General features: G+C 44.7%; 1 protein-coding gene across 1 annotated transcript in view; it reads left to right on the top strand.

The window, feature by feature from the left end:
* The window catches only part of KCNMA1 (potassium calcium-activated channel subfamily M alpha 1), a 507,555-nt gene that overhangs the window by 260,257 nt on the left and 224,709 nt on the right, over window positions 1–22,589 (top strand). The window contains exons 6-9 of the mRNA XM_029919828.1: window positions 3,486–3,561; window positions 14,261–14,336; window positions 16,391–16,561; window positions 18,174–18,265. Coding sequence (XP_029775688.1) covers window positions 3,486–3,561; window positions 14,261–14,336; window positions 16,391–16,561; window positions 18,174–18,265 — 415 coding nt within the window. The remainder of the gene's footprint in view (window positions 1–3,485; window positions 3,562–14,260; window positions 14,337–16,390; window positions 16,562–18,173; window positions 18,266–22,589) is intronic.

Raw genomic sequence — 22,589 nt, 5'->3', positions numbered from 1 at the left:
GTAATGTCAGGAGGAGGGGATCAGATCCCAGAGGAAATGAGTTGCCTTTGCTCTAGGTCCTTCGAGGACTTTGACTTTGTGTGAAATGTGGACTTTGGAGGATTTTGAGCAGAGGAGTGGCATGACCTGTTTTACTTTTTAACAGGTTCATTCTGGCCACTGCGCTGAGAGTAGGCCGCTGGGGTCCAGGGCAGGGAGCAGTTAGCGAAATGAAGGGTATGTGCTTCAGACAGCCATTTCCTCAGACATTTCGACCTGACCTAAGGATAAAATGGAGACTGATTCTTTTTTAATCCACGTAGAACTTTGTTTATTCATCTGCATTCGTGAAAGCCAATGCCCTGAAAGTGACCAATACGAGGCAGCCAAATAAAAACCCACCATTGTTCAGCCCATGAGGATGTCATTCCTGCATTACCTGCCGTGGTTGCGTTTTCTCTCCCGTCTCCGTTCTGGGAAAAACTATTCTCCTGAGAACCGGCTTGCTTTTCTCTTCTGGACGTCATTCATCTTCTGGTGTTGAGCTGCTTACTTTTGTTGACAACGTGCTCAGAGCTAGATCTGCAGTTTCCTCTGAGCAGGAGTATAGGACCTGTGGCTGCTGCGTTCACTGTTTTTCCTACCGTTGTTTTCATACAGCTCCATTAACAGGGAAGCTTTTCTTTCATTATTATAGTTTTGTGAGTCCCTTTAAAATGTCGCAAGCTACAGACAAATAATATAGGATGCAAACAGCATCACCTACGGTAAAAAGAAAGAAATCCAGTTCAACATTTCAGTCATTTGTATCCTATTTTTGTTTTCATAAATGAAAAAACTATATATATATATATGTATATATATATGTATATGTATATATATTTCTAAATTTGTTCTTTTATCTCCCAGAAGTGCATGCCGGTGGTGCTGGACTGAGACCAGCCATCCAGGCAGGACTGGATGCTTAGGACCAACAACAGAGTTTGTTAAAGAATATACTTTCCAGAGGTGCCTAGGTGGCTCAGTCAGTTAAGTGTCCAACTTTGGCTCAGGTCATGATCTCACGTCTCATGGGTTCAAGCCCCACATCGGGCTCTGTGCTGACAGCTCACAGCCTGGAGCCTGCCTCAGATTCTGTGTCTCCCTCTCTGTCTGCCCCTCCCCCATCTGTGCTATTTATATTTATACCTCAAATATAAACATTAAAAAATTTTTTTGTTAACTACACCTGCCAGCCTCTGCTACTCATTCTGATTTAATAAGGCTTGCAAACTTTGAAAATATTTTGCACAATCTGGATTTTTAAAAAAATTTTTTAATGTTCATCTTTGAGAGAGACAGAGTATGAGCAGGGGAGGGGTAGAGAGAGGAAGACACAGAATCTGAAGCAGGCTCCAGGCTCAGAGCTGCCAGCATAGAACCTGATGCAGGGCTCAAACTCATGAGCTGCAAAATTATGAGCCTGAGCTGAAGTCAGGCACTTAACTGACTGAGTCACCCAGGCACTCCTGGGATCCTGAATTTTTAAAGACATTTTTTGTCGCCTTTATTGTTGAACAAATGCTTGACTGTGCACAAAAGTCTTGGATCAGATTCTCCTCATCTTAACATTCTGAGTGTTGCCCCATTGTCATTTACACTGACTGTTACATCATGTGGTCTTAGTGGCATTAATGGTGACCCTCTCCTCACCCTGACACTGTTTTTTAATTTATTTTAACACTTGAAACTTGAAGAAAAGAAAAGGCAGATACTTCTCAGCATGGGTTTTGAAGAGCTGGTCATTCATTTTACCTTTTAATCTCAAGTCCTTTTTTCTTTTCTAGAAAGTTCTTTCCTATTATGTCTTGGCCATTGCTTCTGAACTACAAGTTGTTTGTACTTCCCTTTGGAACATATTTTATTCATAGGTTGGATTTCTGTGATCTCCCCTCCATTTCCATTTTCTTAAGTTTCATCCTTTTCTCTCCCTTTTCCTTATGTTCTCTGTGTTCTAGGATTACTTCTCAGTTTTGTTCTCTGCACCCAGTGCAGTGTTCAGCTGTATTAAGTGAACCTTTCATCAGTTTGGTTAGGACTGTGTTTTGGCTCTTGGGCCTTCAGTTCATCAACCCCCTTCTCATCTCTGTGCTCTTTGGATTAATAAAAGTAATATAAATATAATTGGGCATAGAAGGCCAACGTCTTTTGAGAAAAATCTGTTCATGAAGGTAAATCCTTTTTAGATGAGAAATTTCCCTTTTGAGCCACTATCCTGTTCTCTCCTTGTGCAGTGGGATTTTTTTCCCCTCCTGGGCTTTCTGTTAGTTTTTCCTTGGTACCTAATGTTTGAACAAGGTGAAATCTACCTGGGCCGGATGTGGACCTGAACAGGGGGAAACTTCCTGTCTGTCTCCTCTCCTTGATTCATTCCAGTAAATCCCTGAAACTTCTTCCCACCACTTCCTGCCTTACATATGGGGGTGGAATAAAGTCTCACCCACTGGCTTAGAAGAGCCTGTCAATAACTTAGCCCACTGTCTGCTTAGCGCTGCTCTTGGCATGTGGGGCTGCTTGACAAAATGTTTTTGGAAAATCTGTAGAAGAAAACTCCCTTAGCAAAGGGTGTGATATTGAAAGCATCTCAAAGCTGTGATAATCAGTATTTTGTAAGTAATTCTCTTACATAATGAACAAGTATGTAAGCAGTTCTCTTATAAGAAGCCCTTTGAGTGACTCGGATTGCTCTTGACTCATGAATTGGAACTCAATAGAAATATAGTTTACCCTCATCTGTTAAAACACAACCATAATTTGTGTTTTCCTTAATCCTTGATTGTATCTTCCTTCCTGGTGTCCATCTCCTTGTTTCCATTCAGCAGCTCTGCATTACCAGTTTAAAAAGGAAAAACATTTATTTTGACACTTAGTAAACATGGAAATATATACATTTTGGATCCTGAAGTTATGGGGAGTGAGATCTTACTAATTTGTTGTGGGTTTGTTTTTTTTTTTTGGAATGGGAGAAAAATATAGAACCTTCTAGAAAACAGATAATGCTGTGGCTTATACTCTTCATTTTATCAGGACTGAAGATAAAGTTTTTAAAAAAATCTATCAAAGACGAGGTTATCCGATTTGTTCCTAATCTGCTTTTAGCACAAGGGTTACCCTGTGCAGTTCCCGGTATTTTACAGAGCCAAAAATCCTCTCAGACCAGTAGGTGACTTAGAAACATTGCTTTAAATCCAAGATGGACAAAAGAGAGGCCTCATTAAACTGGGCGCTCCCCACCAGACCTTCCTCTACAGGGGCTCACAACAGGCCTCCTTTAATGAAAAAGCTTACCAGCTGAGATTAAAGTCAAGAATCAGAATGAAAGACTATATCCAAGGTACCGGTTGGTTTAATCTCCTGCAAGAACTTCATATTCCTTCAACCCTGGCAGCTGTAGATCAAACAGCAGAGTGTGAACATTAAAACCACGCGGTGAGAATAATGTGTCTCTATTTCATTTCTCTTTCCAGGTTTGAGATTTTTAAGAGCTCTCAGACTGATACAGTTTTCAGAAATTTTGCAGTTTCTGAATATCCTTAAAACAAGGTAAGATGTTCTTATTCATGTTTTTTCCTCAAGTGGTAAATATCACGTGTTTTCGTTTTCATCACCGTAAAGTTAGAGTTCTGTTTTTCTCAGAAAGAGTGAGTGATCTAATGCAGAGAGCTGGAGAAAGCCCCGAGTAGGGTTTGAACTGCTCTCTTCCGCAGGGCTGTGGACTGTCTGGTAAAAAGAGAAACAGCTGCCTATGGGGAAATAGATCGTTTTGGGGGGACCGTGTAGGTTGCTTGGAAATCAGCCACAGCGTCCTGGAGAGATGGTGTGCAGTGGGTGAGGGATCCGGCGGCTCATTGATTGGGAAGCCCTTGCTCCTAGGTTCTAAATCGCCCCTTTATTACATCACTAAATAAGAAATTGAACCTGAACGCAAAAGCAATGAATGCAGTGCTCTTGGAGAGGCAATCGCAAACCTCATACGGCAAACAGAAAATCATTTCATTTCAAAGTACATTTTAGATGTTCACTTTCTAGCCAGTATGGTCCCTGGGGCTTGCTTTGTGAATTGCCTTTTGGGGAATACCTAAAAACCTCCTGCTGAATGCACCATGACTACTTCTGTTAACCGTGTTATGATCTGGAAAACACTACTGGACCAGGAGAAAAAATCCCCCAGAGACCCCTTGCCTGATGACCTGCGGGTTTGCAGAGCTGGCTTGAAACCAGGCTGCCTTGATGAATAAACTAATAAAAGCGGTTAGACGTACTCTAATGGAGAATAAGTACAGGCCATAAATTTCTCTTATAGGAAATTACACTTTAAGAAGCTCACTCCTAATGTTCCATTTCCTCTTAGGTTGACGTGTTTGATAAATGATTAAAAACAGGATGCTTCTGGATTTTGTGATTTATAATTAATATACCTGAATTGGGAGTTGTCGGGGTGGGGGGCGGGTTGGATTTGGTCTTGTGTTCCCAGTCACTGAGGCTGGGACTCAGCTTCCCGAACCTGTCATATCTGACAAATGTGATGGGCTTTTGGTTTCCCTCTTTGGGGTTAGTACTTTTTGTTTGTTTATTTTTTTTTAAATTTTTTATTTATTTTTGAGAGACAGAAAGAGAGCGAACAGGGGAGGGTCAGAACAAGAGAGAAATACAGAATCCGAAGACAGGTTCCAGGCTCTGAGCTAGCTGTCGGCACAGAGCCTGATGTGGGGCTTGACCCCACGAACCGTGAGATCATGACCCAAGCTGAAGTCGGACGCTTAATCAACTGAGCCAGCTAGGCACCCCTTTTTTGTTTGTTTTAATTCTAAATTGTTTTTTTCTTGCTAACTATACATCTGTGTGCATGGGGGATAAATTCTCTTTGTATTAGCCAAATTAAGAAGCAAATGAGCATCTAATGCAATAGAAGGCCTCTACAGAGTTCCCACCACCCTCCACTTTCATTACCCTGGGGTCAGAGTTTATTAATGTTCCATTTAACACTATGTAATATTATTAATATAGAGTGAAGATTGTTATTCTTCCTCTTTCTTCTGAGTGACGGAAACCTTCGTTTCTGCCTTTTTATGGCTCTCCTGTGCAATGAACTCATATTACTTTTGAAATTAAAATTATCCATAAGCTAGCAACCCTCAATGCTTACCTATATCACACTTGCTCCACTTGACTATATTTTTTAGGGTAGAATTGGTACATACCCAGTGCCAAGCACAAGGACTGTATTTAAGAGACACTTTTTTTTTCTAGTGGGGAAGGTGTTACGTGGAATTAACCACACTCTCTAACATGGTATAGTGCCCCCTGTTCTCTGTTTTGTGTTTGCCTCATAAGTCAGGTGATTTTAACTCTCTGACACCAGTGTTGTAACAATGTGCCATTACTCCAAGGAATAACGTGGCGAGACCTGTGTTCTCATTTTTCTTGCCTTCCACATGGATCCTTTTTGGACTTGGAAGAATACTAAGCCATGTGAATAAAATATCTTTTTCTGGACTTTTATCAAGAGGCTCTCCAATTTCCCAATCGTTGGAGAAGATTCCTTTCCTTTAGGTGCAGGGAATAGCACTAACGTCTGTGGTGCACGGTCCACCAGTGAGGCCGCAGGTATGAGTGACTGTTCGTTCTCCCAGTGCACAGGGAAAAGAGCCGAAGCAGCCAGCGAGGGACAGAGGGGACTATAAATCAGGAGGGAGTGGCCTTTGGGAGGAGTCATGGGGTGGCAGGATGCCAGGTGTCTGCTATCTTGGGCCCCAAACAGCATCTCTCCAGCATCCTGCTTCCCGCTTCGTTAAACTCTTTCTATGGTAGAGTGGATTTTCACTGCAACCCCACCACTTGGGTTGTGCCAGTTCCTGTTGCTTATGTAGGTGACTGAGTTAATTCAACAAGCCTGTACTGACCATCTATTTGTGCCAGCACGAGGTGGGTGCCAAGGTAGCGTCCTGCTATCAGAGAGAGCAGGGGGAGGGAAGAGCCAGCTGGACCCTCGGTTGCTGGTGCCGGGACACAGGTACATTGGGGGGCAGGGCGGAATGAAACCAGGCCTGACACGAGTGTGGGGCAGTGAAGGCTCTTTTCAAGGAAAAGTCTTAGGTAAGCTTCCCAGAAAACTAGGTGTCATCCAGGAGTGGGTGGGCTCAGGCGTGTGAGGGCCACGAAGGGTGGTGCTGACCTCCAACCTGTGCTCCTGGCGACTAGGGTTCTGTGATGGGAAAACAAAAATGACACTAGGAGGGCAGGCAAAGGCCGTATCTCAGGCACAGAAGAAAACTCAATTCAATTTGTAAGAACTCTAGAGGCTTCGGACCAGCCCTCTGAGCCCACACACTCTCTTCAGGTGCCTGGCTAATCTCAGCTCTTTCCCTCAGCACACTCCGAAGCCCAGAGCCCAAACGCTTTGATGCAGAGAAGTAGAAGCCTTGGTTTTTGTAAGGCTTTAGATACAGAGTGATTTTCTGGTGACTCCTCTGTACTCTGCTGTGTTCATGGTGACCTTCCAGAAGGGTGGCTGCAGCCCTGTAATCAATTTTAGGGGTATTTTGTCTGACTTTCTCAGGTGGCCAATCCCTACCAATCTGTGGCATTAGGTAGGGATAGAGATACTGCAAATGTGATTTGAAATAATGATTTGAAATTGCAGCTTCATTTTCTGTCCTTGGGCTGCCTTAGTTGGCAAAGAGCTGGGAGAAATAGAACAGAGAAGTATATGGGGAAGAGAGGGAGGGAGGGAGGAAGGGGGGGAGAGAGAGAGAGAGAGAGAGAGAGAATATTAAGAGGGCAGCAAAGGAAACCAGAGTGAACAGGATGGTAGAGAAAACACAGATGAAAGAAACAAATCACAGTTATGGGACAGCATCAGAGCAATCCCTTAAACTACCAGCCAAAAGGGGGTCCTAAAGTGGTCCTTGTCTGGAAAATGGCATATTGAAGGGGACAGGTTCCCCTCCATGTCATTGTCTGAGCTTTGACAGTGCCTCCTTGGCCCTGAAAACTGGCGAGCAGACTCCCAGATGAGAGCACACTTAATTCTACACTCAAAGCAAAATAAGCATCTCTGTTTTAAAGGCTGTCATTTCTGATCTCATTTCCTGTGCACAGGTTGTTGATGAAAACAGGTCATCCTACCAATTTGTTTTAAATGGCAAAGCAGACCATAGCTCATTGTAAACATTTCAACAACATAGAAAAGCACAAAGGATAAAGTAGAACTTCCAAGGTTAGGTTCTTTAAAAAAAAAAAAATTCCCTATGGAAACGGCAATGGCTTGTGCAGGTGGAGGCCACATCGTGAGGGCTCTTCCGTGTCATAGATTTAACTTGGAGAGCAAGAGGGAATTGCTGAAGGGTTTAAGTAGGAGAAGAATGTGGTCTGATTTACATTTTAGAAAGATCTACTAGTCCACCAATTGTATGATGGGATTGAAGCATCTAAGCCTGTGGAGAGACCAGTCAGCACAGTTGTCCCAACAGAGGTATCAGGAAATGGTCTTAGATGGGGCAGGTTAAGGTGGAGAGCAAGAAGATGGGTGGAGAGATTACTTAAGGGGCAGAATTGATACGACCTGATTTTGCTTAGAGTTCGGAACATTCATCTCATGTAGTGTAGGCCAGGTGACTTTTCGGGGGGGTATCTTACATCTGACTAGCGAAGGTAACAATAAAACAAAAAAGCCATGGATACCTAGCTATAACCTTTACCGGAAAGGAGGAAAATAGTGGGCAAGCTGACAGATTGTCCCCTTCTGAAGGGACAGATTTCCCCTTCTTTGTAGAAAGTGGATGACATTTTTAGTGTTAACCAAAACATGTCTTGTTAAACACACTGAGGACAAAGATGGCTTGTGCTAGTTCTGGGTTTATAGCTATACTTTCAAAAAGAGAAAGATTTTTCTCTTCCAGTATCTATGAGGTCCTGGAAAGGTCTGTGATCTGTAGGAACAGAAAGATATCTGTGCCTGCCCTTGGAAAATTCATTGTATCCAGTAATGTAAATTTCTCCAATGGCTACTGAGGACGCATGAGTTGGGGACACAGCAATGATAAGGACAACATGAAAATGATTTTCTTTAGATGAGTTAGGTTCTCATAAGGTCACAGCCCCCTCCGTCAGGGCATGGGGAAGGGGCTTAAATCTGAATGGTTACAGTCTTTCCAACCATTAGTTTGTGTTTGGCTCAGATCCATGGCCTTGACCAAAGACCTATACTTATTTCCAATGGCCCCTTTTGCCATGCAGAGCACACAAACTTGGCTCTGCTACCCCATCCCTCCTCCCACGGAGCCCTGTGCAACCTGGTGAGGCTCAAATTTCAGAATATGGAGTAAGTCCACCAAGAATTAATTTTGCATCTTTTTCAGAGAACTCTTAGATAATTGCCTTGTTGTATAGTTTAATTTGGGAAGCAAATTCCTAATACTAGCTATCTGTAATGATGCTAATGCCATAAAATAATCAGATTTTCTGTCCCCTTCTGAAGGGACAGATTTCAGCGCTGATTATGGACTTTTTCAGCATCAATGATGAACTTTTCCACACACAGCAAGAACTCCCTTAAGCACTATTAATATCATTGTAACAATCATTTAGAAATTAGTCATCACCACATTTAGGTTGTTTATCCAAAGCACCAAGAGGCTCAAAGGCTGCAATAGTTTTAATATCTCATGAGCATTCCACATGGTGGTTGGTGGGACACTGTTTTTGTTCAGGTTCCAAGGATCTGTGAGTTTGGAAGTGAATCAACTTGGTATTTAATTACCTTTTCAGAAAATGAACAGTACAGATTTTCCTTGACTTATGTTGGGGTTATGGCCAGATAAACTCATTGTAAGTCAAAAATATTGTAAGTTGAAAATGATTTCCATACTCTTAACCTCTCGAACAGAGCTTAGCCTAGCCTACCTTAAATGTGCTCAGAACACTTAACTTAGCCTATACCTGGACAAAATGATCGAGCACAAAACCCGTTTTATATTAAAGTGCTGAATATCTCATGTAATTTATTGAATACTGTCCTGGAAATGAAAAACCGAATGGCTGTGTATTGATTGTTTGCTCCTGTGATCGTGTGGCTGATGGGGGGCTGCAGCTCGCTGCCACTGCCCAGGATTGTGGCAGAAACCATGCTGCATACCGCTAGCCCAGGAAGAGACCAAAGCTCAAAATCCAGTTTCTTACTGAATGCAGATGGCTTTCACACCATTGTAAAGCCAAAAAGTCCTAAGTGGAACCACTGTGTACGTACAATCTTCTCTGAGATCTCTTCCTTTGCTACCAGCTACCTGTTGCTCATCTGATTCTCACTCTCCAGTAGTACCTCACCCCTTGGAGGCAGGGAGGTTTTGCTCTAGTTTGGCTTCCCACTAAGAAAGTAGTTGGGAACAGGACATAATGGTATTCCAGCCACAACAATACTCAGTTCACTGATTGCCAGAGTTCCCTTCCCCAGTGGCTCATTGGGTAGGTGCCTTATATCTATGTGCTTTATTTATTTACTTTTTGATCGATCGATTGATTGATTGATATAAGCTTCATGCCCAGTGTGGAGCCTAGTGTGGGGCTGGAACTCATAACCCTGAGATCAAGACCTGAACTGAGATCAAGAGTTAGATGTTTGACCAACTGTGCCACTCAGGTGCCTCTAGATGTTTTATTTTTAGTCTGTTTGTCTCTAGTTGAGGGGATGTCCTTTGAGAGAGAGAACCCTGGGAGTCCAGTGAGTAGGACTCTGGGGCTGACAGGCTGTTCCAGGGAACAGAAAGGCAAGTTATAGGATCTCTGAGCATTAAGGAGATGCTTAAGTGGAATAGTTTAAACATTATTTTGGTCAATTGGTGATCTCCATTCATAGCTACAGAAACTGTTTAGAGGTGGTTGTATGAGCCATGGTGGCATGGGAAAAAGGGACAAAGGCCAGGATTAGCAGATCTGGGCTGGCCCTTGTCATGGCAGGTCTAGAAAAGAACTTGCAGAGCCATGGAGCTAATCATCCTGCTGTTCACATCAGTGGAGATACAGGATCTGCTCTGTCTTCTCAGATGGAGACAGACTCAGACCTACGTGATAGACCTGATCAATGGTTAGATTCTCAGAGAGCTTTGTGGGTATCAGTCCCTTCTATTGTAGGCAGATGGCTTTAATTGCAAGTGACAGAGTCTACTATGGACCAGCCTTGGTAATGACTGGGATTCAAGAGAGAATTGAGCGTGTGTGGCCCCAGGGGTCAGACTCTCTCATCAGGATTCTGCCTCTCTCTTTATTTTTTTCAGGTTACATTCTCAGGCAGGCTTTCTCCAGGGCAGATGGCCTTCTAGAGCTCTAGACTTAATATTTTTTCACCCAAATCTCAGAAGGAGAAAGATTCTTTTTATCCCACTCAGTTTCTGAGAAATGCCTCTGATAGGCCTTACTTCATAGCCCTTTAGAACTGGAGTTCCTCCATCGGCCAGTGTGGCTCAGGCCCCCCAGGTAGAGGGAGAGGAGGGAGCCTTCAAGCGCCAGAAGTGTCCTTGGGGCAGAGAGGTGGGACAAACCGAAGAACAATAGAAACAGCTGGGTACTGCTTCTCCAAATTACTGTGTTAAACAAGATTTGGATCAGACAGGCCTGGTTAGAATATGAACCCCACCACTCACACTTACTAACCATGTCTTCTCCGGCGAGCTGCTTAAGTGCACTGAGCCTCAGTTTATTTGGTTAGTGAGAACAGTGACAGTACCTGTATCAAAAGATAAATGCTCAAAGTCTGAAGAAGATGGAGAACCCAACACAGTGCCTACCACATGATAGGCAATTTTTAATTTCTTAAAAATGCTTTAGCATTTATTTTTGAGAGAGAGAGGCAGAGCATGAGTGGGGGAGGGACAGAGAGAGAGGAAGACAGAATCTGAAGCAGGCTCCAGGTTCTGAACTGCTAGCACGGAGCCTGACGCGGGGCTCAAAATCAAGATCTGCGAGATCATGACCAGAACCAAAGTTAGACACTCACCTGGCTGAACCACCCAGGCGCCCCTAATATTGACGCTTTTTACAGGCAACTTTTATAATACGGCAACTCTAGAAATGACCAAGAATGACAGAGGAGACGTTTTTATTGTTTTTCTGGTTTTGAACCAGAAAGGAATCATTTCACACATTTCGAAAGATCAGTATCAAACAAAAAAATAGCTGGTCATTCTTTCCTTGAACTATCAGAACCAGCTCTGGACAACTAAGGCCATGGGTTCCTCTGCTCAGTTACTTAAAGGAAAGAAGATTGAAGAAAAAGGCGAACTGGACCCTGGTCTCGTGCCTATCTAGAACCACTGAGCCTACCTCCACTGAGGGGCTTCTCCTTCAGTCCCTGGGCTACCTTGGACTGCAGCCCCATCCCGCCTTCTTCTAGTGGTGACCCCAGTGTAGACGTAGTTATCAGAAGTTTTCCCTTTCCATTCTTTTTTGAGTCAGTTCAAGAGGTTAACTAGTATGTCTAGATAGCGTCTCTCCTCCATGGAGCATCCCTGACCTTCTCGTATCCTATGCATGGAGCATGGGGGGAGACACAGCTTTGCTTTAGCAATCAGGGAAGACTTTCTGATGAACGCCAGTCTGACTGTGTAGCGGCCAAGAGAGCAGACTCAGTGGCCAAGTGCCCCAGGTTAAATCCCAACTCTGCTGCTCCCCCTGTCAGCTTGGGTTTGGATGACTTCACAGAGTCATTGTAAAGAGTAGACAAGGTAATACGCTTGAAGTGCCTAGAACAGTGAGCTAATGGTGAGCACCATAAAGGAACCATAGACATGTAAGCCATTACTGTTAACTGTGATCTTAAACTCTCAGGATTTACATCACTGGTTCCCCCATGAGAAAGAGATGAGAGAGGACGGAGAATAATCAGTCAAGAATGATGGGCTGAACCACCTTGTGAGTGGCATTTGGCCACCACAGGGAGACTGAAAGAGGCAGAAAACAGAGTTTGTTTCTGCAAGATGCCATTAGGAGACAAAAGAAATCCAGACAACATTACAGAAGATGTCTTAAGACACTGGGGTCAGTTACCAGCGAGTGGTAGGAAGTAAGAGCCATGAGGAGTCACCTTGTATTGCAGGCAGGTGGCCACGTTAAAGAGGACCTGGAGACTGACCCAGGCTCTGGAGAAAGGGAAATATTTGCTTTGATGGGAAGGACCATCCATGGCAGTAGCATAAACAAAGACATAGTCCACAGGGTTGGCTGTTACAGAAGTTTCAAGAGTTTTCATAGAAGAGGGTGGTAGATGAGCCTGAACCTTTAGCCAGTGTGAGGACAGAAGGAGTTTAGACATGATAACATCTAGTCAACAGGGAGCCTTTGGTCACAGAGTCACAGAGAAGTGACCTGCTGATGACAGCATTCAAGGAGCCGTACCCCAATGGGAGTGAACCTGGTGAAGCAAGTTGTGAAGAGTACAGAGGAAAGGACCAGTTCATTCCGTACTTATGCATAGAGCCCCTATAAAGTGCCAGGGACTCTATGGATCCAGACAGACAAGGCCTCTGCTTTCAGGATGCTTGAAATTTAGTGGGTCCCAACTGATCCCTCAAGAAACACTGACAGATGCTAAAATTACTTGGCATGCAGTTTTTAGGGAAGAGGATGTTCACATAGTCTCAGATTCTCACTGCGTGGATGACATATTAATTACAAGGAAGGGGACTCCTTTTGGTGGCAAGATTTGATGTCCCCCTACCTTACCCAAGTGACTGGGCCTGGTGTAATTGAGTTGATTTTCTGATGTGATGCCATCCCAGGCAGATGTTCTTACCAGAAGCATATAAACAGAATCTTGATTTGGGGGAGCAATCAGACAAATTAGAATATGGGGCATTCTGTAAGGCAGCTGACCTGAGTGCAAAGAAACTTAAATGTCTTTGAAAACAAACAAAAGAGTTGGGGGGATGTAGATTAAAGGAGAACAAAGCAGGGATTGGCAAACTATATAGTCCAAGGGTGAATCCAGCCCACTTTCTGTTTTTGTAAATAAAGTTTTATTGGAACACAGACACATTCATTCTCTTATTTTTATGCAGTAGCAGCAGAGTAGAAGAGTGGCCACAGAGACGCTGTGACCCGCAAAGGCTAAAATATTTACCACCCACCCCTTTAGAGAAAACGTTTCCTGACCCCCGGAATAAAGAAGGCAACACAATAACCAAATGCAGTCCCTGAATCTTGGTTAGTTCCTGCATCAGGGTGAAAAAAGGAAAGCATCAATAATCAATTTCAGGGCAACTGGAGAAATTCAAATAAAGAGTGCATTTTAGATGACATTCCTGGATTCATGTGAATGCTCTTAGGCATGTAGTGTGGTTGTGCTGCATGGTTTCTGTATGTTTTTTAATTTTAATTTATTTTTTTAACTATTTACTTATTTTGAGAGAGAGAGAGGGAGGGAGAGGGAGAGAGAAAGCAAGCAAGTGGGGGAGGAGCAGGAGAGAGAATTCCAGGCAGGTTCTGCACTGCCAGCATAGAGCCCAATGCCAGGCTTGAACCCACAAACCATGAGATCTGAGGTCAGACGCTTAAGCAACTGAGCCACCCCGGCACCCCTTCTTATTTTTTTTTAAAGTTTATATTTTGAGGAGCGGGGAGGGAGAGAGAGAATCTCAAGCAGGCTCCGTGCTGTCAGCACAGAGCCTGATGTGGGGCTTGAAATGAAGAACTGTGAGATCATGACCTGAGCCAAGATCAAAGTCAGATGCTTAACGGACTGAGCCACCCAGGTGCCCCCCATGGTTTCTGTCCTAAGTGTTAAATGCTAAAGTATTTAAGAAGTTGTGTCATGATGTCTCCAGTGTACTTGTAAATGGGGGGCCAAAAAAAATTGAAAAAGAGAAAAGCAAAAGAATAGAGACAAAGCAAATGTACAAAACCGTTAATTGATCAATATAGATGAAAGGCATATAAGTGTTTATTACACTTTCCTCTCCATATTTCTGTAGATATAAACATTTTCAAAATAAAATTTAATTTAAAAATTTAATCCCAACAGAGTGGTTAATTTAGAGATCCCTTTTAGTGGCCCAGATGTCACTTTTCTGTAGGCTCTGGCCCGACCTAGTTACTGATGCCGTCTTCTGGGACATTTCCTTATGATGGAGGAAACGCTAGGCAGTGGAGGTGGGCTGCCTGTCCCCTAGAGCTGGCTGTCACTCTGGAAGGCAGCCCCAGCATGGTCTCCTTTTGTAACTTGGAGATTTTGCTTATTGTCTCTTTTGCACAGTAATTCCATCAAGCTGGTGAATCTGCTCTCCATATTTATCAGCACATGGCTAACAGCAGCTGGGTTCATCCATTTGGTAAGTATCCTTGAAGATGTTTCAGCTCTGGCTTTTCTGCAAGTCCCTCCCTGTGTCATTTTATTACCTGAAATTTTCCTCCCCGAAGAGAAACTTCAGCCTAGCTGCAGAATGTAAGAGTAGGAGAGGCAACTGCACAACTGTCTGGGTTTCCAACCCTTTTACCCCAAACTAATTCCAAATGGTGAATGATGTTCGCTCCATTAACCTGCATTTTGCGGCTCACCGGTTTGGTGGATTTTTCATTCTGTCTGCAGTAACCCCAGAGCGCCACAAGATGGCAGTGCTTCCTCAGCCAACACTTGGAAATGTCTTGGTGACAAGGTTGAAAGTTGACCCACATCTCTTAATGAACAACAAATTCAGATCTCTTAATTTCTCTCCACTTCCCCCTTACAAAAAGCTACTTTTGATTCTTTTGCCTGACTGCTTGTCAAGTTATTTTGTATCTCAAAAAATGTTAATTCTTTTAAATTAATGACTCTTTGAAAGGCTTACATTATTAAGTCAAGCTCTTCTCACCTCCTGGAGGCCAACTTTTATTCCTGCTTTTAGGGAACGCAGCTTTTGTTGGAAGCATGTTTCATACACACAAACTGTTGAAACCAGGAGGAGCCTCATCGCCTCATCTATTTCTGAAGATTTCAGTAAAAGTGCCTTTCTTTCCCTTGCTGAGGAGGATCCCTGCCTGCTTTAAGGGTGGAAGGTTGCATTTAGTTACCTAACATCATCGGGGTTTGTGTAGTAACCACGCAGAGGAAGGCGGCCTGGCATGAAAGACGGGCTGTCACTCGGCCACTAGGTCTGATGGTTCCCTGACCCACCCCTTTGTGCCGATGGCATTCTTGGCTGAAATCACTCATTGTAGGTCATCACCCCAAACACAAATGTGGTCTTCAGTAGGCTTGTGAGCTCCCCTTACTATCTTGTGAAGGAGCTTTGGTTCACCAGGAAACCTCCGTGAAAATGGCACATTGGGGTCAAGAAGTTGTGTGTAAAAGAGGCTGGGTTCTGGAAACTTTCTGCAGAGGAAGAGCAGGAGGCCGGGGGGATCGGAGACCTGGAGGCTGGCTGCCCACAGGGGCCGTGCGGGTGGAATGCTGGCTGGGTATATTCCAGGGTTGGGATGGGGGTAAGCCTGGAGGTCCAGCCCACATCTCCCTCACTCCCGATAGTGCTTATCTGAAGATCTCTCTCCTGCCTACCTCACAGCTTGGGTGGTAGATCAAATTCAATGGAAAGTGTTTTGTAAAGTTGAAAGCAGAGATGGGCAGACTGTACCCCTGGGGCCAAAGGGCTCCCCATTCATCCACACCCCTTTAGTTTAAGCATTGCCTCTGGCTGATTCACCTTCTGCAGAGCTCTGTTGCTACGGAGATCACAAACTGCGTGTTGCACAAAGCTGAAAATATTTACTGTCTTTTTCTTTACAGAAAAAGCTTGCTGACCCTTGGTCTAAGGAGCTACACAAGAGCAAATTGTTCTCATGAGCTCGATTTTGTGCTCTCAGGGAAATTCCTGCTGTTTGCAGGGGTAGAGCCAACCCTGACATCGTGCAAAGTCAGGAGAGCAGCGTCAGACTCAGAGATGCTGTTTGCAGTCAGGGTGTAAGATCTGCATGAGGGGGGCCCACTGGGCAAACGCCTTGGTCAGAATGATGAAAGGACAAAAGCCCTTTGTGGGAGAATCTGGAATTTCTTTGGGAGTGCATGGGCCAGGCCCTCTGAGACTGAGCAGGAACGCACAGAGAAAGGTCAGGGCAGGGCTCTCTGGCTCTTCCCTTGAAGAGGATGCTGTAAGACATGGCCAGGGGCAATGCCTTAAAATTCAGCTGGCTTCAAATCTTTAACGTTTCTGTCACAGCCACTCCACTTCCTCTGTCACCCATGGGGGTAGGGGCTGTGAGTCAGCACTACAGAACTTCCCCCCGAGGAAGCACGCACCTTGTGTGGTAGTGGCCATGCATCCGGAAGCAGCCTGCGGGAGCTTTCGTGTTCCTGGTTTATCATATGTGTATAATGTCATCCTTTTTCTCTCCTGTCCCCTTGCTTTAGGTGGAGAATTCAGGGGACCCATGGGAAAATTTCCAAAACAACCAGGCTCTTACATACTGGGAATGCGTCTATTTACTCATGGTCACAATGTCCACTGTTGGCTATGGGGATGTTTACGCAAAAACCACGCTCGGGCGCCTCTTCATGGTCTTCTTCATCCTCGGGGGACTGGTAAAAACTCTTTATTATGGTCATTATTTTTATGGTCATTAATATTTTCTATTATCCATTCCTTTAAAGCTTTGTATTTTGACTGTTTCTACATTGCAAGCAAGTGATTGCCTTAGTGTTACAATCAGACTGAGTAAGTCCAAACGCAGTGATGGCTTTTCTGCATATTTCTTTGGTACCTTAGACATGGTCCCCAGAGACCCAGGCACACTGCCCTTGTCAGGGTCAGCTTGTTCGCCAGGAGGAAACCTAACTGTCTCAAGAAAGTGATGCTCACTGATTGCGAGAGAGTGTCTGCTCCGGAATATGATCCGGTAGCTGATACTCTGCAAAGGCAGTTGGCGCCCCTGACCCAGTAGGTGCTGTGGATACTGTAGGCAGTTTGCGGTTTCAAGAGCCCCCCCCCCCCCCCGCCGCCCCGCACCCTCCATCATCCTCCCCTAACTTCCAACAAACACTGTGGCTGGGGCCTGCCCCAGAGAGTAGGGGCCCCACAGAGGACGGAGCGCATGCTGGTCTCCTGTAGGTGGCCATCATTACATGAGCCGAGGGTGCTTTTATAAAGAGCCAACCAGCTCCGTTATGCAGCGACACGTGGGATAGGCCCCACCCCCTTTGTAAGTCAGAAAGTTGTGCTATTTGATTTTCTGGTCCTCGCAGATCATAACGGTCGGTTATGATGTAATTTTTGAAGGGGGGCTTTCTGGCAGCACATTGGTGGCTGCTGCGTTTCTTCTTTCAAAGTAACTCATGTTAAGTTTAGGTGTTTGCACTGTATGTGGTAAGTGATTAGAATCCTACTTCACACGCAGCTTTCATATATGTCCACTGCACATACATTTATATTATGCATATACATCTCTCTGTTCTGTATGCATACGATACATATACATTTGACAAATGTATATTAAATGTACATGTGCGTGTGTAAGCTAACAGGCATTTCCTCGGCAGCAGGGAGGTCCCTGTAGAAAACAAGACCCACTTATCCAGCCACAAGCACAATGTTTGTTGGGCAAAACATGGCAGATTTGTGTTTCTCCTTTCTTCTTCCCCTACCCCACATGATTTCCTAAATTTACCTTTTGTGCTTTTTAGTGATTTTTTTTATTACTGGATAAGTTTATATTATTTTAATCTTCTTTTGATGTTTAATGTCTTTCATTGCTCATAAAGGCATTGATTCTCCTTTGAATTTTAACTAGAAAGAAAGGTCTTCTCTTGCAGTTGGGTGTGTGTGTGTGTGTGTGTGTGTGTGAGATTTCACCAGCATGCATCCCTTTTACTGACTTTCCTTTAGCAAGAAGAGCTAGATGTCAACTTATTTATTCCTGTCTCTTTTGTATTGTTCTTGACTGTGATTTTTTTTTTTTTTTTTTTTTTTTTTTTTTTGTCGTCCAGGTTGGTTCATGTGTGTTTTGTCCTGTGTATTTTCAGGAGCTTGTCCTTTTTGTGCCTTTATTTTTACAACCCACCCCAGTGGTATACACCTTTGCAGTTCTAACCCCTTTGTGTTTTCGGATCTTAGCGCTACCCACCCGCTCTGAAGAGGTCGCCCCCTTTCTTTGGCCTGTCTTTTCAGTCTCTCTTCTGTCTCCTGTCTTCTCCTCAGGCCATGTTTGCCAGCTACGTCCCTGAAATCATAGAATTAATAGGAAACCGCAAGAAATACGGGGGCTCCTATAGTGCGGTTAGTGGAAGAAAGTAAGTATGCCAAGAGGTTTTGCTGCTTCTGCTGCGGTAGAATCCTCTCTGCATGCCATTTTTTTTTTTGGCTCTTGTTTCTTTGTTTCATGCATGTAGGCAATGTTTGCCCGCTACGTGCCCGAAATTGCTGCTCTCATCCTGAATCGGAATAAATTCGGCGGGACTTTTAACAAACATGGAGGCAGAAAGTAAGTCAGTTGCATCAGAGAAGATGTGGTTGAGTGAGTTTTAAGAGTTTGTAGGGTGGTGACACCTGAATCCTGCCCCGCCCCCTGCCCACCCAGGGGCTTCTGTGAGGGAAGGGCCCCGTTCTGTGTGGGGTGTGATGTCACCTGCGGACTGAGAATCCAGACCTGTGTCCACCCGTTCATGGCTTTCTTCCCCACCCATCTTCCCAAGAGACCTCCTGCATTTATCCTGGAATGGGTGCATAGGTAACTGGGTCTGTATTTTCTGTTCTAATCCCTACCAAGTAAATGAAGCACATTCATTCTTTATATCAGCGGGCTTAGTGATTCCATTCTGGTGCCCCAGACTAATGTGATGCCAGTCTATGGGTCTTTCCTGTGTGGCCATACCATGGGATCATACTCTGGCAGGGAAGTCTTAGGGAGGGCAGGGAAAAGGTCACCTTGCCTACTGTAAAGGCATCGTGGCAACCAGGAACCCAATTCTCTTTAGCCAGGAGGCACCGAGTTTGTCCTCAAAGGGACTCATTACTCAGTTGAAATTCCTTCTGGGCAAGACATATTATGTTTATGGTATGCTAGGGCACCACATGCTCTTCCTGATGGTCTTTTGTTTGGCTTCTCATACATCGGTGCTTTCTTCTTGGGGACTATTTCAGTTTGTGCTCAGATCATTTTATTGATATCAATACCAGCGTGTGGGTTCATTATCAACCTGAAGTCTGACTCCTAAGAACACAGCAGGGCCTCGCCATCCCTGCCCTCTGCCAGAGCAGTGTCGGGAGGAGAATGCCACAGGAGAGGCAGGGCTAGTGGCGACCATTCTATCCTTGGCTTCTTCTTGGGCACTCAGCCTTGTTTTTGTTTCTGACTTTTTGTTTCTGTTTCAACTTCCATAGAATAAGAGGTCTATAGCTTTAAAGTACAGCTCAAGGGATTTGTCCGTATGTACACACCCAGTAATTACCGTCCAGACGAAGATGAGAATATTGTCATCACTCAAGCCCCTTCCCAGTCATAGAAGCCCCTAGCACAGAACTCCTCTCCCCCCAATACATTTCCGGATGAACTCTCGGAAAGTCTGTTTTGCTTTTTAAGAGAAAAAAAAACTATAGCATTGCCCTTTCCCACCCCCACTCCCATCTCCCCTTGGCCCGACTGTCATGTTGGATGGAGCAGGCCTCATCTCCTGTCTGTGATTCCAGTGCATCCTGAGCTCAGGTGTCCTGTCCTTTCAGAAAATGAAGAGGTGGAAAATAAAATGACTCATTTTCTTGAACTGCCCACAGGACACCATTTTCCTTTCAAAGGAACAAAGGACAGGGGACGAGAGGGGCCAGTTGGCGGCTCTTCTGCACAGGCAGAGCGCTCCTCCACCTCTCCTCTAATGGAGCCCTCCTCTCCCTATTATCTTAACAGCCCTGGATGAGATTAGAACCAAGCTGTTCTGATTTCTGGGCCATTGGTTGGATCCAAAAGGCCAGATAAGTCCAGAGATTCCCACTGGTCATTTATTCCATTGCCAAGAGGAAAACAGCTCCTGTGTCCATTTTGCCTTTAAGGTATGAACAGGTCGCCATAAAGCAGAAGGCATTCCGAGGGCACAGGCTCTCTTTGTTCCCTGCACCGCACTCCCTCGGCCAGCATTGCCTTGTCTCTGCTCTTGAAGAAGCCAGTAAAGTCAACCACCCCCAAGTCTATGTTGAAAATACTGGACTCTCACTCCAGGTAGAATTTTTTTTCTCTAGTTTTTTTCTCTAGTTTCCCTAGTCCAGTGCCGGTGGGCGGGGTGGCTGGTGGCTTTTGGTGGTGGGCGACCCAGATGGGGCCTGAGACCAGCAGTCACTCACCCGCCCCTGGTCTGATCCCATCATCTTGCCTTGGCACCTCCACTCAAGCCCTCGAGAGCTGATGACTTTAGATCACAGACTCCCCGCGGCTTTTGTTCTACGTCCCTCTCTGTCATCTTTTATCACCGGCTTTTAGCCTGGTGTTTCCTCCGTCTCTTTTTTCTTCTCCCTTTATGAAAATACACACTTTGCTTTTAATGTTCTCTTTGGGTCTCCGATGTCCCTCGACCCTGAGGACGGAGAGTCGGTCCTGTCATCAACACTGGGACCGTTCACTTTACTTTACGCATTGTTTCCTGGTTCAAAAGCTAATTACTAAGTAGTTTAAAGAAGCCCTTTGGTCACTTAGATCTTTCATCAGAAAATATAAGCTTGGGAAAGGAACGGTAATAAAGGGCCATTAGCACCCTTTGTTTGATGTTGTTTTTCCAGTCAGTAGAACAAGATTGATGAAATGTTATGTTTGGCCAAAATTTGAGTTTTCATTTGGAATTCAGCGTTGAGAGAATGGGCTGTCAGAATCAATAAGTTTTCTTTCGCTTGGGATATGGGCATGTGGTAGTAATTAGCAATATAAGGTCTTTAGTTGAGCAACCAAGCATGGACTCTGGCAGCAAACATAATGAGAAACTACAGTTGTTCTATTTCTAACGTCAAAAAGTTTCCAGATAAAATTAAATGCATTTGCAAAAGGAAAGCAGCTAAACTTTGTTGAAAGATAGAGCTCAGACTCCTAAAATAGCATGCTTTTTGCCCTGTGTCTTTGTGTATGCAAAAATATATGTGCTGTATTCATGGATACATGTACGTACACTCTTCTCCCCAGGATTTCATCAAGTGAATGCCCAGAATGTAATTAAAACATATACATAGTTAAGGGATTTGTTTACACATGCATATCTTACTCAGAAATAGCTCTCTAACAATACACTAACTTGTCAGAGAATTTAAGGTAACTTGTGACCCAAAAACAACAGAGACCTACAACTTGGAAACCTAAGATGATTTAAAGTAAACACACACACACACACACACACACACACACACACACACTAGGCAGAGAAGTTCAGGGTTTTGTTTACGCAACACCCAATTTCAGGATATTGGAGAACATGGAGGTTTTGTTGACACCTCATTTTCGTTTTTGATCTATGTATTTCACATAATGTGAACACTTTATATAGCATCGCGGCATCTTCACTGTCAACATGGGATCAAGGGCCTGGAGTGGCTTATTCCATTGTTCACTTCAATGAACCTCGCTTGACCTCCCACAGGACACTCAGAGCCAGCAGTAGATGTGGGCACATATCAGCTGTTCTCTATCTCATTATGATGCATCAGGGCTCCTAAGTATAGGAATTGGGTGTCAGTAACCAGAGGTTCAATGAGTGGCCTCGGCAGGCAGTCTCTGTGGGTTGGAGGTCTTGGGGACAATAGTCCTCTTGGGCTGAGACCCCAAGTCTTATTCAGAATTTTTTTATGTCTTTATTGTATTTTGAGAAAAAGAGACAGAGAGTGGGTGGGGGAATGGCAGAGAGAGAAGACACAGAATTTGAAGCAGATTCCAGGCTCTGAGCTGTCAGCACAGAGCCTGATGCAGGGCTCAAACCCACAGATTGTGAAATCGTGACCTGAGTTGGAGTCGGACGCTCAACTGACCGAGCCACCAAGGTGCCCCCGCAAGTCTCATTCAAAAAGATAGCCTGCCTATAGCCCAGCTGAACCCCGAGGCTAGTGCCTCCTCCTCCGTCCCTCCGTGGAAGGCCAAAAGTGCTCAGAGGGGGAGCAGCAGGGTGAGGCTCCCATGGCCTTTGGGATCCCAGCTTGCTCTCCTTCCTCCCACAGCCCTTGCCATTTCCCCCAGAGACTTCCTTTCTGCGTGTGACTCAGCCACTCCTGGTTAGTTTATGAGAACAGACAAGATCATGGTCTGAGGTCACATGGCCAAGGGCCATGGAAAATAATCGGCCACAGAGGGGAATCCATCTGCTGTAACCCCCTTGTTAGAGGTAGACAGGCCAGAGAGCCATCCAGACCTTGTGTTTCCCATGATGGGCTTCTGGGGTCCCAAACTGAGGCAGTCCTAGGCCAGGTGTTGGGACAAGGGAGAATGGAATGACTTTGGATTATTCTATTGATTTCTGGTAGCCAGATGCTGAGAAGAGAAGGTATAATAGAGGACAAGAAGACAAAGAGGGGGGCCAGGAACGTGAATGAAGTCTACTTGAAGGAAAGATCCCCTGGCTGAATGAGGAGGCTCCTTCTGGTTGAGGGAACCAT

Source organism: Suricata suricatta, chromosome 2 (genome assembly GCF_006229205.1).
Source record: "Suricata suricatta isolate VVHF042 chromosome 2, meerkat_22Aug2017_6uvM2_HiC, whole genome shotgun sequence".
NCBI classification, from domain to species: Eukaryota; Metazoa; Chordata; class Mammalia; order Carnivora; family Herpestidae; genus Suricata; species Suricata suricatta.
This window is presented reverse-complemented; position numbering and strand designations above follow the sequence as displayed.